We start from the raw sequence: 16655 nt of genomic DNA, 5'->3' as shown, positions 1-16655 counted from the left end.
CTTTTTGGTCAAATGAAATGGTTCCTACCCTATCTAATGCTACGCTACTTGCTTACCTTACTGTGGTTGCTCACTGAGGTTGAACTACACAATGATGAAAGTAGCTGCCACTGGACACTCCCACCAAGGGACCGCAGAGAAGGCACGTCCACCTAAGTACTTGCTTCTTGGTTTACACGGCCATCGGTCCCCTCTGTGCAGAAGCAGCATCAGCAAGGACCCCAGAGATCACGCACACGTCAATACCAAAAGATGCCTACGCAGTCTGACCAAGACAGTCCTGTGATGACGGCCACGGTCTACATCTGTGCCATCCGATATATCCTGGCCACCAAGCCCCTGAGACGAGGAACTAAAATTATAGCTGTATTTAATTGTAATTAACTAAAATTAAAATAGCTAGTGGCTACCATATTAAACAGTGCAGCTCTAGACACGTGGACTCACCACGGCATCTCAGAGTTTTTACCTTGTCCCTGAAACACAAGAATCTGATCATCCTCAAAACTGGGTTTACGATCATCGCACTCGAGAATGTCTCTAGAAAATACTATGGCTCCCACAAGGGAAGACATTTCTGTGAGGCTGTAGCTGCAGAGAAAAGGCAAAGTGGCTTCTCAGAGGACATGGGGCCGGCTCCTCTGCAACCACCAGGGGTCACTGGATTCGGGACAGGGTCCCCAGGGGCTGGTGTGAGCACACACTCCAGGCTTAAAAGCCACAAGCAAAGAGCTAAAAGAAGGGGTTCTGAGCGGCTTGAAAGACTATCTTGAAAAACAAAAACAGTGGCATGAAACCAGTGGGTGTCTTGTCAGCCTTAAGCAACTATTACCACTGGCCAAAAGAACAGAACTAATTGCTGACTTGAAAGGAAAAGAAAAAAAAAAAAAAGACAAAACAAAACACGAGAAAAGAACTAAATCAGAAAATATCTAAGGAATGTAAGTTGTTTCCACAGACACTTCTGAGCAAATAGGCTGTGTATGATATTTCAACATGGCTATTCTGTTGTCCTTTTCCTACCCCCTCGGCTCTCCTGACACCCCCCATGCTCGATGAAGACACCTCCTTTCCTACACGCAATTACTTTTGCTTAGCTCTCCCATAAGGGGATAAAACATATGGCACACTTCTCTTAAAGAGTGTCTCCTCTTTGTGGAGTGGCGAAGTGTGGGGGACACAGGGCTTTTGGGTTTGACTGGAAGGTCCACCATCTGCCCTGCCCTTGATCAGGCACAGCTGTTTCCCCTCTCCCAACTGCTCCCCTCAGGCACCCCCCCCCTTTTTTTAAAGAAAGGACCACCCTGAACAGAAAGGGCTTTCTATCCTCCCCTGCTTAAGCCCCATATCGAGCCTTGTAAGGAGAAGGAAAGTGGCAAATACAGCAAGTGACTTTTAAAATCAGAGGATAGAAGGAAGGGTTCTGAAACCAACAGTATGATTTTGTTTTCTGGAGACAGGTTACAAGAGCCACCTTTTCAAACTTCAGGGATTCCTCCGGAAGAGGAAAATAATTATTTTCCTTCTCAATATCTTCAGGGAGAAATAACATTAGATCGAGGAGTTCCTTATGGCCCTAATTTTCTTTCTGTCCCCATCCATCCAGCCAACAGTTGGAATTCTGCCTGCTTTGCGAGCTTGCTCTGAAAAGCCCTCCCAAACCGCAGGGTGTAATGAATCAACTGGAATGAGGATAAGAGCTAGAATTTCCAACCGGTAGCCAGGGTGGCAGAAGGGGCACTCAAGGTGAGGGCGAGGCCTGAACCAGGGGGCGGTGGAGGTGAACGGGCAGAGGGACAGAGGTGAAGGCCAGGCTTAGATGGAGAGTAACGGAAGCTCTCTCGGAAGTGTCACTTGCTAATTGGTGGCCCTGTAGCCTGGACGGGGCTGGCCTCCGAGAGAAAATCTGCTCAGAAGAGTGCAAGGGAGAAGGCCGAATTCTTAGGGAGAACCTGAAGACAGTTGCTGAGTAAGAGCCAGTAAACCTCCCCATGCTGCGTCATCTATGTCCCTTCATTCAAAGTGCCTCCGCCAAGCTGCCCCCTCATACCCACCTCACGCAATGCGCATGCACGCGCACGACACGCATACACACCGCAATCACAATCAACCACACGCACACACACAGAGGTTCACATGTAAGACATGCATACAAACGCATGCACACACATTCACAGACACACCAACATCTACACATAAAATGCATGACATGTGCACACACACACACACACAACCCACAAAGACCTTGAGAAAGGAACACATATGCTGACGCATAAAGACACCCATAACCCACAAGTACACACTAGGCCTACACACGCTGACGCATACCCCACAAACCTTCTTTATGTTCGGATACAAAGTGGAGGTTGGGAAAAACAACCAATTAATTGGGCCAGGTCTCAAAGGAGAGGAAATGAAATGAAAAATCCAGGCTGGGTTATAAAAATAAGTTTTTTTTTTTTTTTCCAACGTGCAGGAGGCTCATTATATTAATTAAACATTATTGCAGTGAACGAGAGGGGGGAGGGTGATTAAGGCTGGGACGAGGGTAAGTGTTCTCTCCTGTTGCCCGAGGCCACGGTGATCTTCAGATATTAATCTCTCCGAGCACTCAAATGCTGAAGAGATAAACACTTGAAATATGAAAATGTTTTTCTCCAGAGCAGACGCTGTGACCCTCCAGGAAAGCAAGTGCAGGCTGTGTCAGGAGGCCAGCCCACAAAACTCTCCTGGCATCTCTCCCACTGCCGTCCCCTGGGGGCAGGGGACACCGCCAGTCCCTGGGGTTGAGGGGCAGCAGAGCTGCTCTGGGGAACCCTGCAGAAGGAGGGGGGGCCTCATCCCCCTTTTATTCTCCAGTCAGGCAACATTTGATCTACCAATTTCCAGAACGGACCCCTTTGCTCTCAAAAGCTTATGGGGCTCCGAGGTCCAGGCCTGGGGTGCAGAACAGTGAAAACCTAACGCGTGGTGGGCTAGAGCCAACGTGTGCTGGCTTGCAAGAGCCGGCTGTTAAATTTTCTGGAATTTTGCGAGGCAGTTGTTAAGCGCAGTCATTATTAAAAATTAAATGACATAAAGTTACCATTAAATAAGTTACATTAAAAACGAAAGGTCATAAATTCTCAGAACGCAACACCTGCTCAGTATTTGGATCCATCTTGCCAGTCTCTATGCTCCTGAAGTCATTCCTATCTATCCGAGCTGTCTGATGGCAGAAAACGATCTAAGGCTGTTTGCATTTCCCACCTCTGCCTCTGGTGACGTGTCGGTAGCGTAACCATGGGGGGGTGCCTTGACACCACTGAAAGTGGCAAACATTACAAGGCAGGGTTTCTCTCTTTCCCCATCCCCGGGGAGGTGGTGGTTCAACGCTGGCCAGAACCCCGCCATAAAAGCACGCTGCGGTGGACAGAGGAGACCCCTCCTGCTCCTGCAGGCTGAGGAGGGCTCAAGGCAAGCCCTCTCCATCCACAGTGCCCCAGGAGGCTGCCCAAAGCCGGCACTCAGAAAGGGCAGCTGAACAGTGTGTCGGGGACTGTCTTCCAGCAACACTCTTCCAGAAGCCGAGTGCCAGGCAGCTCTGAGAGACCCCATGGGCACGGCAGCATTTTGGCCCCTCAGCTTGGTTTGCTACCGCCATGAGGATACTCTCAGAGAAGTATCCGTTGGGCTGGAGGCCAGTGGTTTCCTAAGGAGGCATTTTAGGAAGTTTTAGGAGTGGACAAGAGGCTCTGTGATGTCGGCCGGGAACACTACAGCTATGGTGACAAGGGGGCACGGTCTCATCCCGCCTCCTGAAACCTCCCAACTACTCTTCCTTTCTTCTTTTTCTTTCTTTCCTCTTGGCCTCTCTTGCTCCCTCCCGGCTTCCGGGCTGCACTGTTAATCACAAGACAGGGCTGGGAACCATGACCCAGCTCTTCTGCAGGGTAGATGCTGTGAGCAAAGACTGTGGTGGTTTGTGGGCGCAGAGCAGAGGATTGCTCCATGGTGGGAAGTTACGACGCTTGTCAGGGCATCTGGGGCTGCGAGACGTGCAGCAGGCTAGCCATAACTCTTTCCTCTCCGAATCGGCCGCCGGCTTACCTGGAAATGTCCGGTCGTTTGGGCTGGAGCTGCCGGTCCAGGTGCTCCTGAGCCACTTGGCATGGTCGTACATCCAACCACAGGGCTCCTCGGCGAAATCAAAGTTGCAGTTGAATCCTGAAGGGAGCTGCAGATCTTTGTCTGAAAGGGGGGGGGAGGATAACCCAAAGAAGGCAAATGAAGTGGGTTGGGACAACAGCCACAGTGGTACTATTCAAAGCGCTGGCAAGGCCTCAGTGGAGGGCAGAGAAAGAAGTGGCTCCCTTTGCTGATTCATTTAACTTATCTTGGCGATCGTTGGCTTTCAGGTCAGCCTTTGGTCTCATCCTTCCCAGGCACGAAAGCCAAGTCTGCCAGTGGTTCCCATAGTAAGCAATTATAAATGAGGCCACCAAATGGCTTCAGGCTCTAATCAGGCTCTTCTGTCCACCTCAGAGAGCAGACAAATGTGAAAATTGCTGTTCCCTAAGTGCCAGAGAAGAATGTCTCCCCAGTGCCTCAGTGGAAGGCTGGCTCCTGCCAACCTGGCTCTCACAAGTGATGGGGCAGCCCATTAGCATCCAGGGAGGCTGGCGTGCTGGGGAGGTACCGGCCAGGGAGGAGAGAGTGAGCTCCGAAACAAGGAAGGCTTGTTTGTCCCCCCTCACCTCCTGTGATAGGTCTTCCGTGCCAGGACACAGGGTCAGCTCGGCCTCCCCATGGGGCGGCACGGCCAGGTGGGCGATTTGGCATGGTAGGGCAAAGCGAGGGGCCAGAGCAGCCGGCCGCCTCGCTCAGCATTGGCCAAGAGCAAAAATAATCTCGCATGGCACCGAGTGTCTGCGGGCCAAGATCTCAGGGGCAGCAGGGAGTGCCTTCCTCATGGAAATGTCAGAAGTGACTGCACAATGGCTCGTCCCTGTCTGCTCGGTGGTCCCATGTCTAAGCCGGAAGACTGAACCCAAAGACTTTCTTTGGAGGCTCCAGTCAGCTCTAAAAATCCACTATGAGCTGGTGCCAAAGATGTGATGAAGCGGGGGCGGGCGTGTGGAGGTGGGAGAAAGGAAACGGGAAGCCAAATCTGGATGCTTGCCGGCAGCGGCTGCGGAGACAGCGGAAAAGTGCTGGCTAACGCTAGTAGCCGGGAGGAAGTGGGGTCTTTGGCCTTCTCACTTCCCTTCCCAGGGTTCCCGGAGAGGAATTTCCGTGGGGAAGGCCTAGAATGCAGGTTGGGAAGTCTACAGGGAACAACGGCCTGGTGGAGACAAATTGCTCACACCACGGGGGCGAGGGGAAGGGCGCTGCTGGCGGCAGAGGCAGACTGCCACCAGGCCCTGGGCCCTGGCTGTGCCTCCCCGTCCCAAGAGGGAGTATTTCATGTTTGCCCACCCTTGGCCAAAGTCAGCCCAAGCCAAGGAGAAACACATGGAATTGATTACAGAGGCCGCAACCTGTGGCTTGGAAAAGTCAGCCCTTAGCCTCACCCCCCTGCTCCCGACAATTTCTCAATTTCTATTTTTCCATTAAAAAATACGGAGTAATTCAATATACCCTAATTCCTCTCTCATGTTTACACGCATACTCTGTCTCAGGAACCAAATTCCACAAAGAAACCTTTTGCAAAAAAGAAAAAAAAATAGGGAGGAGCCACCAAAGAAAGCTCAAATGAAACAAACCACTATAAACGGGGAAATGACATTAAACTTCTGAAAGTTTACAGCAGAACTCTTAAATTTTCCTCTGGATCACCATTTAGATAGAACCCCCTCCTCCTGCCCTCCACCAAGCTAGCTCTGCTAATCCGATGCCATATATTTACTCCCTACGCATTCCACCGTGAGCTCGCAGACCATCTTAAATGCGTCTTGGAAGATTCTCCAAGTCTCTTTCTCCTCTTCATAAAACAAAAACAAGTTCATTAAAATGTCAGAATCTTGTATTCAGCTCACCCTGACCAACAGTGTTGCCCCGCCCACACAATATACAAAAACACATTCCTGAAAGCATATGCATTAAATTATCATTTTTCAGTCACACAACTTCAGCATTTCTGTCTGGCTTCCCTCCCATTCTCCTCTGTAGCCACTTTCTGGAGGCAGCCACTCCATCAGTGGAGTGGTGTTGGTGCGTGCGCGGGGCGTGGGGCCTCACAGACTGTGCCATCTACCTACCGAGTCGGTGCTACGCTGTGTCTCCACCAAGTCTCTCCAAGTCTCCCCAAGTCTCTCCACCAATCTCCCCTCATTTTGTCTAATGAACGTCTAATAAGGATCAGTCATTTACTGTAAGTGGAGACTGTCGAGCCTTAAATTCCAGCCCCAAATGCCAGGTGTTCCAAAATTTGTGGCTTGTTAGGAATGTCCTCATACTTGGTAAGGTGACGTCCTTTTGGGCTCTGCCAATTATTGTTTTTATCTAACCCGGATGCGTTCAGAAGATGAAAGGAAGGTGATACAAAGCTCCCATGTGAAGAGGCTGATCTGGAACGAAGAGCCCCTGGGATCTGAAGGAAGGCTTGACGTGCCTTTGTCACTGACCTGTGCTCCCGCCCCATGGAGGATGGAATGCGTCATTTTCTGGAGCCATGATTATTACACTTTCTCAATCAGCAGTGGGCAAAGACACAGGGCAATGCGGTCACGGAACGGTTAACTGCTGAGTTAACCTGACCGCTGTGCTCCATGGGCCAAGTCACCCCGATGACCACCAGATCTTCACCTGACTTTATGGTGGAGACACAGCTCGGTACAAAGAGGCTGAGGATTCTAATGATTCGAAGTGAGGGCAAAAAGGGAGACTTCTCAAATGAGGGGTCCTCTCTGGATGGACCCTTATCTCAGCTGATGACCAGTAGGTTCATGCCTGTAGGCTGTCCCTGGTTGGTTGTTCCAATATGTGAATATTTCTAGATTGGCTGTAAATGGCCACTGCCCCAAGCTCCTGACTACCCACACCTCCCTGACCTCTGATCAGGGGACGTCCAGGTCCCCGCCCGAGCCACAGGCCAACCGCCTCTGATTGTCAGCACTGTGCCATCCCAGATGAACCATGACTCACCATCCTCAAAGTTGCAGCTCTCCCCACACTCCGTGGCCTCCTCATCAATGGGATATGGGGTGGTGGTCTCTTCACTCTTCACCGTGGGTCCCAGTGTCTCTACTGTGGGCTTCGAGTCTGCATAAGGGCAAAGAGAGGGGGGAGTGAATGCTGCACGCGGCAGCCTGCATTGAAACCCAGCAGGAAGATGCCCCACACTCAGTTTCCTTTCTAAGTGTGGGCTTTTAAAGGAGGAAGAAAAGATAACGAATGAAGATGGATACATACACATACACGCACACACACATCCCTGGAGTCACCTCTGTGTGCTGTCAGTGAAGTCAGAAGCACGGCCTGAATTGAACAAGAATAGTCCCTAAGCTGCAGGAACGGCCACAACACAGGCAGGGACACAAACCTATGTCCCTGCTGCAGACTCCACAGCAAAGGCCCTGGGGCCAGCACAAAAGGCCAGGTGGGACCGTGAGGGATGTGGGTGAAGCGGACCCTAAGGCAGGCTAACACACACACACACACAGTGAGTGGTGCCCATCTGAAACAGTAAAGAGTCTCAGTGCCTAATGACGGGAGCTTCCTGTGTACTGTCCCTTAGGCGGCTGCTGACGTGCCTTCTCAGCCGGCTCACCCCGTGCTCTTAGGTGGAAGAGACGTTCTCTTTTCAGCCTTCTCTGTCTCAGAACTTTTTTGAACCAAAGCTAACTGACCTAGGAGGCCCGCCTCTAACAAGATCATCAGAAGCACAACAGCCAAAGCTCTGAGTGAAGGCAGACAACCACAGCCGTTGTTGTTCGCGTTTGCACAAAACTGGACAGAAAGGGACCCAAAGGGACTCAGACTCCACTTGCCGGAAGTAATTTCGGCTGTGCCTTTAGGTCAGGGTGTGGCAAATTCAAATGCTTCCTGGATGCACGCAGCTCCCGTAAGCCAGGCGGCTGACTGGGGGCTGGGGAGAGTTCAGTGCGGGACGGAAGGTGGCAGAGGGCATCTCGCATGCCCTGATTCAAGGGAGGCCACCAAACGGGCTCCAGCACACTGAAGGCCTGAAGGGAAGGGGCCCAACGTGGCCAGATCTTGCAAAAAAAAATTTCTTTTCCAACACGAAGCCAATTCCATTCCCATGGAAGGTCTCTAGCTTGTCCATGTTGGCAACTTATTCAAAGTATTGTAACAAGGAGCATGCAACAGAGCTTGGCCAGGCCCAACCTGGCTGCAGGCAGTCAGTTCTGACCTAGGCTCTAGGTGATTCATTCCCCCACCCACTCACTTGTCTATTTGCTCACGCCAGTCATTCATTCAGCAACTATTTATGAAATGAATGAAACAGTGAGTCATGCCCTGGGTGGGGCGAGGAGGGGTTCTGGTAACTGGCATTCAAGTCCGTGCCTCATGGGCTGGGGTCTTCAGCCCCCAGTTGCCCTCCAACCAGAGACTCGCCGACCAAGCTGGTGCATCGTTCCTCCCATTTCTATACATGTTCCTACGATTAGGTGCCTTTGCCAGGCACACTTTAGGATACCATTTAATAAAGCCAGGAGCTGAAGGCAATTGCTAAATACGCTGAATAGCTTTTTCACGGTCGACTTCCCATCTTTCTGCTATTAAATACGACGCACGTAACCTTTCACACTTCCCTTTGCCGTGTCTGCCTCTTGCTCACAGTAAATAGCAAATAACCTCGAAGCGTCTTAATTTGTAAGTTCAAATTCGTCACTGTGTCATAGAATCTCAAACTCAACTGTAAAGCAAACTATGGGCAGCAAAGCAAGAAGTAATCATTTGGAACACAAACAAACTAACAAGTGAAGCAGCCCCGTCAAATTATTTAGCTGCAGTGACTCAGGCCAGCCCTGTTATTTTTTTCCTGCTCTCCTTTTGGGGTAGGAGCGAAGTGAACCAGGGACGCGTCGCAGAAAGGAATGGGAATTTGAAAAGCAAAAAAGCTACGTGGCCCACAAGAGCAGCTTCTGGGGAGGTTAGGTAGCTGGTTGGTAAAGATCACGTTAAATCCGGGGGCACAGGGGTCTGAGGAGGCAAGGAGAGGACAGGGTGTGTGAAGGATAGTGAGAAGGCAGGCCATGTCCGCTGCGCTTTCCTGGGAGCTCAGGGGTAACTGCCCATCAAACTGCAACGCTCCCCTTACAATTGAAACCAGATGTCAGCGACTTCAAAGGGAAGGAGGCTGGGCGGAGGCTAAGAAGCCCCAATTCTGATCTTCCAAGGAATGGCCAGGCAGGACTTTGAAATGAGAAACCTGTTGCTGACCATCGCCAGGGTAATTTGGACCAGGTTGGGGCGGGGGAGCAATAAGAGGAAAAGGACATTAGCAACTGTCCAGCCGGTCATAAAGCAGGGCCAGCCCGGGAGAGGCGTGGCACAGAGGGGCAGACCTCTGACAAGTAGCTTCCTCTCTCTGGGACTCAGTTTCCCCAACTGTGATAGTGACGTTGGCCTAGATCTGTGGGGTTTTTTTTCCAAAGTGTATGCCACACTCGTTTGTAGGTTGTGGGATCAATGTGATGGGTCATGATCAGAATTTTTGAATGTGGACTGTAATATGTCAGAGTGTGCTCACATGGGGAAAATGAGCACTGATCTGGGGACCGTTCGTTCCAGTTGCGTTTACTTACTATTGCAGGTTTATTAGGTCCCAGGCAGCAGTCTAAGTACTTTATATCCATTATTTCACTGAATCCTCATAACAACCTAGGGGGTGTAGATATGCTATTATCATCCCGATTTTTCAGCTGAGATAACCAAGATGCCGAGAGTCTAAGGAACTTGTCTGAGGTCATGTAGCCAGCGATCAGCAGAAGCAGGGCTTGTACTTGGCAATCTGTCCCCAGGGTCCAGCACTTAACAATACACCGTAACCCGTATGCACACACCGTGTGAGGATGTGCTTGCGAGCCAACTGGATTGTGATATAAATTTATTTTAAATTGTGGATCATGGTCAAAAATGTTTGAAAGCCACTGGCTTTTAGAAGCTCCTGGGTCCCCTGCAGCTCTAACCCTTTGATTTCGAAGAGGCCATAAACGAAGCCAGCTTGTATCACTCTGGAGGGGCAGTTTTCCTCACCTGCAAGCAGACAGGTGACTCACATTCAGCAGGCTGCAGGGAAACTTGGCCTTTCCCCTACGTGAGGGGGAGTAAAGTATCTTCCCTCTAAAATGTGTTCGCTGGGGCTGCCTTCAATCCAAAGGTGAGAGAGGCGAATTTGGGCCCGATTTCCAGCCTGCGTGCCTCAACGGGGCTCCTCCTCTGCCCAAGGAGGTGCCCAGAGGAAGGGGGGGGGGCCTGATTCAGAAGAAAAGGGTGCTTCCCGGAAACAGGGAGGGTGGGCATGCGCAGTGGGCCTTACCTGCAATAAGGAGAGTTAGAGGTCTTCCCTGGGCCTGGGCCGCCGAGGATGGCGGGGTGAGGTGTGGAGGGGGGGTAGGTGGAGGGGGGGAAGGAATGAGCAAGACTCCCGCTTGCGCACGGGGAAGAAGTCCTACTCCCGGCAGCTCCCCTACAACAGGGTCCCTCCTGAGCAAATAAATGCCTTTTACAGATGTGGCTTCGAAACGAAAATGAAGTCTCTTAGCCACTGACATCTGGAGGCCAGATTCAGACATAAACCGATTACTTTATTATCATGAGGGGTTTTTTTCTTCCCTAAATCAACAGCCACAGCCTCCTGGCCCGAAGAGTCAGGGTCTAATTGAATTTGGGTGGGTGGTGTGTGGTTATGATTTGTTTTTGAGAGACTGGGGTTGGGGAACTGAAATGATCCTTTAAAAAAGACAAAGCACATCCCTTGAGAAATTATCCCCTGTCCAGAGGCTGGAGTGCCCAGGGTTTGAGGGCAGGAGAACATGACAGGGCCTGGAGTGGGTGGGGTTTCAAGCTGACAGAGCTTCACCGGGGAAGGCTGCCCCCTCTGCCCATCCACAATGTCATGGTCTGACCTCCTCCCAGGGCATCCCAGGAAGCCAGGGTCACACGACCATGTGAGCGAGACCTGGAGTGGGAAAGCAGGCCTTACCTGTCCAGTCACAGCCCAGCACCTCCAGCCGCATCCCAATCCCTGCTGGAGACCACCTCTCGGGGTACACCCGCACGTACTGTGCCAGAACGGGGTCGAATCTTCGGATGTCAGGGGTGTCATAGTGCATGTTCCCTTCAAACAGCTGCAGGGGAGACAGGCCACTCAGCCCCTCTTCTGTGGGATCCCATCCCCACCCCTCCCCTTCTTCCCTATCCTTCCCCTTCTCCTCCCTGCTCTGCACATCTGTCCAGAAGGTAGCTTCATAGTTGACTCACTGGACATTACAACCCATAGGAACTCCATCCTCAGACCAAAGTTTTGGTTCATTTGGAAGATGGTTAGGGTCCCAGAAACACAGAAAAGAGGGAGCAAATGAAAGTGGCAATTGCTAGGTTCTGTCTTCTACCATTGGACTGGAGACTGTGGACTTGGGAAAAAATTAGGCTCTGAATGGACTTGGCTGGAGAGAAGACAAGTGAATTTCAGGCTGCTTTGCCCATTGTCTTCGAAGTTCTTGTTGTAGGGGCACCTGGGTGGCTCAGGTGGTTAAGGATCTGCCTTCGACTCACGTCATGATGGAGCCCCACGTCAGGCCTCCCCCCGCTCAGCAGGGAGTCTGCTTGTCCCTTTCCCTCTGCCCCTCACCCCACTCATGCTCTCTCTCAAATAAATAAAACCTTAAAAAAAAAAAAAAAAAGAAGTTCTTGTAATGCTTAAAAGTCTATGTAGAAAGCCCCAGCTGACTGACAAGTCACCAAAAGGCTGAAGGTAGAGTGACCATCCTCTTCTCCAGGCTAATAACAACATCCTCTCATCATACATTGATAGTCTGAGACCGTGCCCCCCAAAGCTTTGTTTAGCAGAGCCAATTCTGTCAAAACAAAGCTCACCTAGGGCCCCAGGACATAAACGGAGGATACTGCGGCTCTCCTGGTCTAAGCCACGTGGGGGACGCAACCCAGAGCACATGTGGGAGCCACTGATTAGGGCGATGTTGGTGCAGAGACGTGCCAGGGGCTGTGGCTGATCAGCACCTAGGGATGCTGCAGGGCTACCTCCTTTGCAGGATGCCCACAATTCCAAAAGGGGGCACTGTCATGGGGAGGGTAGGCCTTGATACTGGCTAAGATCATCTCCTCTCCCAGGCTCCCAGAATGGGTCAAGAAGAGCCAGGGTCAGCTCTCCCCGGGAAAACCCATGGTCCAACTTCTGCTCTGTCCACTGAGGTTTCCAGTTACCAAGTCCTGAGTCTTTCCAGGCCCCTAAAGTGTAAACTGGGTGTTCACGTCAGCATTGCCAAGCCTCCAACCCAGCCTGTGCCTCTACATTAAGAATGGAAACATTTGCTGAGCAAAAGGGACCAAACAGAGACATGAAATTCCCCCTTCCTTGGTAAAAGAGGCCTGCTTTTAAACGAGGGTAACTCAGCAGTTAGGATCAGAATGCCTGACTCCCCCTGAGATTGACCTGGAGAGGGACAGGCATGATGTCTTTTCCCCTTGCTGGGGGCTCCTCCAAACCCAGCATTGAGGGCTGACCCTTACTCCCTGATGGCGGGAGGGGTGGGCTGGGTTGGCCCGGGAAGTTTCTCCTGCCTCTCCCAGATTCAGTATCAGAGGTGGGAAAGATCTAAGCAGAGTCCAGACTGGGAAAATACAAAGGAGTGCAGCAACATTCAAAAAAACAGTTGTTTTTCGAAGTAATCCCCAAGTTTCTATACTTAGGCCTCCAAAACCTACATCCCCTTTTGGACGTCTGGTCAATTCCAAGGAAACATCATCTGCAAGAGGGTGTAAAGGGTGTCAAACTTGATAGAAAGGCAGTGCGGGGTGGGGGGTAGGTGTCTGGGCTCTGGAGTCAGACTGTGTCTGTGTCTGAATCGTGGCTCTCCACGATATACACGGTGACCCCGGGGGTGACACCAAGCCTCAGTTTTGTCATCTCTAACATGGGAGCGACAAAAGGATCCTCCTTCTAGAAATGTTGGAAGGATTAAAATATGGCATTTAGCAGGGTGTCTGGCACAAAGTAATCTCTCAGCTAATGTTTATTAGAATACAGGGGGTCTGGTGACGACTGTCTAGTTAGGAAGTGAGCACCCCCAAACTAAACTTCCCCGTTTGCGGTTGGGTTAGAGAGGTCTTCCAGGAATGGCCTACCTTCGGCTGCTGGGTCCTGGGGTCCTGGATGTGTTCCCAGTCTCTGCCATTTAGGCTATAGGAGACTTTGAACTTGCGCACAAACGCCCTGGCTTCCACGGCAGTGATGCTATCTCCCCCGCGGGCCCCCTGGATGATGATGCCCTTCACCGTCTTGGGCACTCCCAGGTCCACCTGAAGCCACTCCTCGCCCGGCTGGGCCTGAGGGATCCGGGGAAACCAACCCGAGCGGCTGCTGACCAGGCGGGCGGCGCTGGGGCTCCACAGGTACTCCCGAGTGGAGGAGGCCGAGATCTGAGAATCAGGGATGAGGCCCGAGAGCATCCCCAGCATGTTGGAGCAGGGGGCATCTGTGGAGGGGAGGGAGACGCAAGAGCTCATGGCCGCACCCAGCTTACCGGACAGCACCTCCCATTACGGTGAGCTGTGAAAGAACCCGACTACCACACGCTGGAAGTCAGCACTGGTTTCTTTGCGTTTCAAGCACCATGGTTAAGAGCCCAGACTGGGAGCCAGACTGCCTGGGTCCATGTCTGCTTTGTCCCTTACTAGCTGTCTGACCTTAGGCAAATGATTCCACTGCTGTCTCCAGGTCTGAAAGAGGGCTAGCGGCAGAACTTACCTCTTAGGGGTTATTGCAAGGACTCCTTCGGCTACTACACAAACGGTCATAGCACAGGGCCTGGCACATCTGAGCATCTCACCCTGTTAGCCAAGGACTCGCAAATCCTTGTGGGTGACACCTGGGCCCCCGGAGCCTCCCAGGGCTATGAGCGCAGCAAAGCTCAGCTGAGCCCTGAGTTGTTTCCTGGATGATTGTTTTCCCAAGCATGGAAACTCTGCTGGGGTCTTTGCTTTCACATGTGTTATCATAGCTTTTTACGACCTTGTGCCCTTTGCACATGCTGTTCCTGCTGCTCCAAATGCTGTTCCCCTCTATCATCATCAGACTAACCTTTACTTAAGTATCACATCCTCAGAAAGGCCATCCCCAAACTTCCAAACAACAGTCAGTTAGGTCCCCCACTCTTTCTCCGAGCACTCTGTCCTTTTCCTTCATACACGCATCTTAGTTTAAACTATCCAGTACTTGATCTGGTTATGATCCATGCTGCCCACCAGCCTGAAAGTTTCATGTGGTTAGAGACCCCATCTGCTTGTCACTTCCCCTGTCCACTTCCATTCCCAGTGTGGGGCCTGTTGCACAGCAGGCCTCCAAGAATACTTGTGTAGCCAATGAGCAGATGCGCAGATAAATGGTATCTGGCAAGACGGGGTCTGCAGCCAGGGTGCATTAGCTACAGCTAAACAGAGCTCCAGGTGAAAGTGAGCGTTCTGGAAAGGTCACACCCCCCCTCACCTGTGACCCGGCAGCCGAAGAGCTCCAGCCGCAGGGCAATGCCCGAGTGCCAGGTCTGGGGCCGGATCCTGACGAACCTGGTCAGCAGGGGCGTGTGCAGCTTGTTGAGAACCACCTCCGTTGCGTCATTGTTGGCCTGGAACACCTGTAGGGTCAGATGAGAAACCACTGTCAAAATCCCTGCTTGTAGTGTGGCCGCTCACCCAGCCTTTGAAGGGGGTGCAAAAGTTCTGTTGAACCTTATTTCCCCTCAAGCTTGTAATAATCAGTGTGTTTGTTGTTTGGGGCTTTTTCAGAAGTACCATGAAAAAAAATTTAATTTCTCACACTGCTCTAACTTGAAAACAATAACTGGTCTTCACAAAAACTTTTAGAGAAAAGAAAAATCTTGCCTCTGGGCTGAGAGCAAGCAGAAGAAGGCGCCTTAAATCTGGAGCAGAAGGGTCATCTTTTAGGGCTAGTGGACCTCATTAGCTTGAACTTGATTCTCCCCCTCCCTCACGGTGCAGGCATATAGGAGTATTTGCCAGGTATTTTTATAAAGTGCTTCACAGTTGTTTTGTTAGTTACTTAGAGACCTCCCTGCTCCGTGAATGGGTGAGAGCATGGAGGCGGGGGGGGGGGGGGTTTAGCAGCACCATCTACTCCTCGGGGCCCTGTGTCAACCAACACTTTCTTGGTTCCCTCTGGTCTTTGTTGGATGTTCAGGGTTGCAGACAGTCCCTCAGAGTCCTGCCTTGGTTTCCTCTCACTGTGGTCCCACCCTGTAATGAAATCCATCCCTGTCCCCATCTGACCAGTGCATCTCTTAGGGGAGGAAAGGCTTTTCAGAGTAGCTTCTAAGCCAACATGGTAGGAGCAAGTCCTAGTTTACCAGATGGCCCAAATCAATAACTGCCATATGGACCTTATGCTTTCCTGTGCTCTCCATTAAATAAAAAAGAAAAAAAAAGTAGCTGGCGCAAGTATATGTGAGTTTCTCTTGGTTTCCTTGCTAAGGGCTGGGGGAAAGACCCACTAACCAAGCATCACTTCTAAATCATACCTGTCATAGCTATAACAACCAAGAGACTCTGCAAATCGACTCGAGGGACTAGACACTTCAGCTCATGATACCTAGAACAGGCCAGGTGTGTGGACACTGACAGGGCTGCGACCAGAGGATGGGGAAACTGGTCTGTTCCAATACCCCTGAGATAGACACCATGTAAACACAATTACATCTATAATGCCTTGGCAAGTAAGTATTATTATTTCTGCTTTTTTGATGAGAAAACGGAGGCTCAGGATGTCCGTCTGGATCCAAAGCCCCTGTGGAGATGGATCGTAGGTTTATGGTTTCCTACGTTGGCTCTCACCTCTTTTAACAAATTCGCAGTGTTTATATTGGTGGCGAGGAGTCTTGGAGTCCTTAAGGTCTCTGAGCCTGGGCTGAATGGAGGTGGGGTTACTCTTCAGGGATGTGTGTTTATAATCCTGACTTGAAAGCTCTGGATAACAGCAATGAGCTGCAAGCCGCTTAGAGCTAATTAACAACGTGGTCCTTTCTTTCCCATGAACTGTAACTAGGAACTCTGCCATTTGGCAACCTTGAACCCTCCATATTTCCCACTTGCTGAGGTCAAAAGTTAGAGCCCTTAAATAGCACACCACTGATGGTGGGGGTGAAGGGTAAGAGACATTACACCTTTGCAATCAGATCAGGGGAAGTGGCTTGCTTAAGACAGATGGAGCAAAGGAGAGGAGGAAACAGGTTTTCACTGGCCCACCATATTCAGTTTAAACCCCTTATGCCTGGTGCTAAGCGCGCCGAAGCCAGGGGAGCTTCCACCCAGCCTGCCCCACTTGCTGCTCCCTGTCCTCACTAGGGAGCCTCCCGCCCATCCTAAGGCCAAGGTCCTTCCTTTGCTGCCTTGCTAACTGCAGGGGGCAAGGGGCAGAACTGCTTGACCACCCATCACTCCCAGGTCTGATTTGGCTC

At 51.2% G+C, this 16655-nt stretch overlaps 1 protein-coding gene across 5 annotated transcripts in view; it reads right to left on the bottom strand.

The window, feature by feature from the left end:
• The window catches only part of NRP2 (neuropilin 2), a 111040-nt gene that overhangs the window by 37839 nt on the left and 56546 nt on the right, over nucleotides 1–16655 (bottom strand). For all 5 annotated transcript variants that reach the window (XM_021702747.1, XM_021702748.1, XM_044913704.1 and 2 more), the window contains exons 8-12: nucleotides 14675–14819; nucleotides 13315–13664; nucleotides 11153–11297; nucleotides 7126–7242; nucleotides 4090–4230 (exon numbers count right to left, since the gene is read on the bottom strand). In XM_021702747.1, the coding sequence (XP_021558422.1) occupies nucleotides 4090–4230; nucleotides 7126–7242; nucleotides 11153–11297; nucleotides 13315–13664; nucleotides 14675–14819 (898 nt within the window). The remainder of the gene's footprint in view (nucleotides 1–4089; nucleotides 4231–7125; nucleotides 7243–11152; nucleotides 11298–13314; nucleotides 13665–14674; nucleotides 14820–16655) is intronic.

The sequence above is a fragment of the Neomonachus schauinslandi genome, chromosome 3, assembly GCF_002201575.2.
Source record: "Neomonachus schauinslandi chromosome 3, ASM220157v2, whole genome shotgun sequence".
In the NCBI taxonomy this organism is placed as follows: domain Eukaryota; kingdom Metazoa; phylum Chordata; class Mammalia; order Carnivora; family Phocidae; genus Neomonachus; species Neomonachus schauinslandi.
The sequence above is the reverse complement of the archived record's forward strand: the minus strand, read 5'-3'. Positions and strand labels throughout refer to the sequence as shown.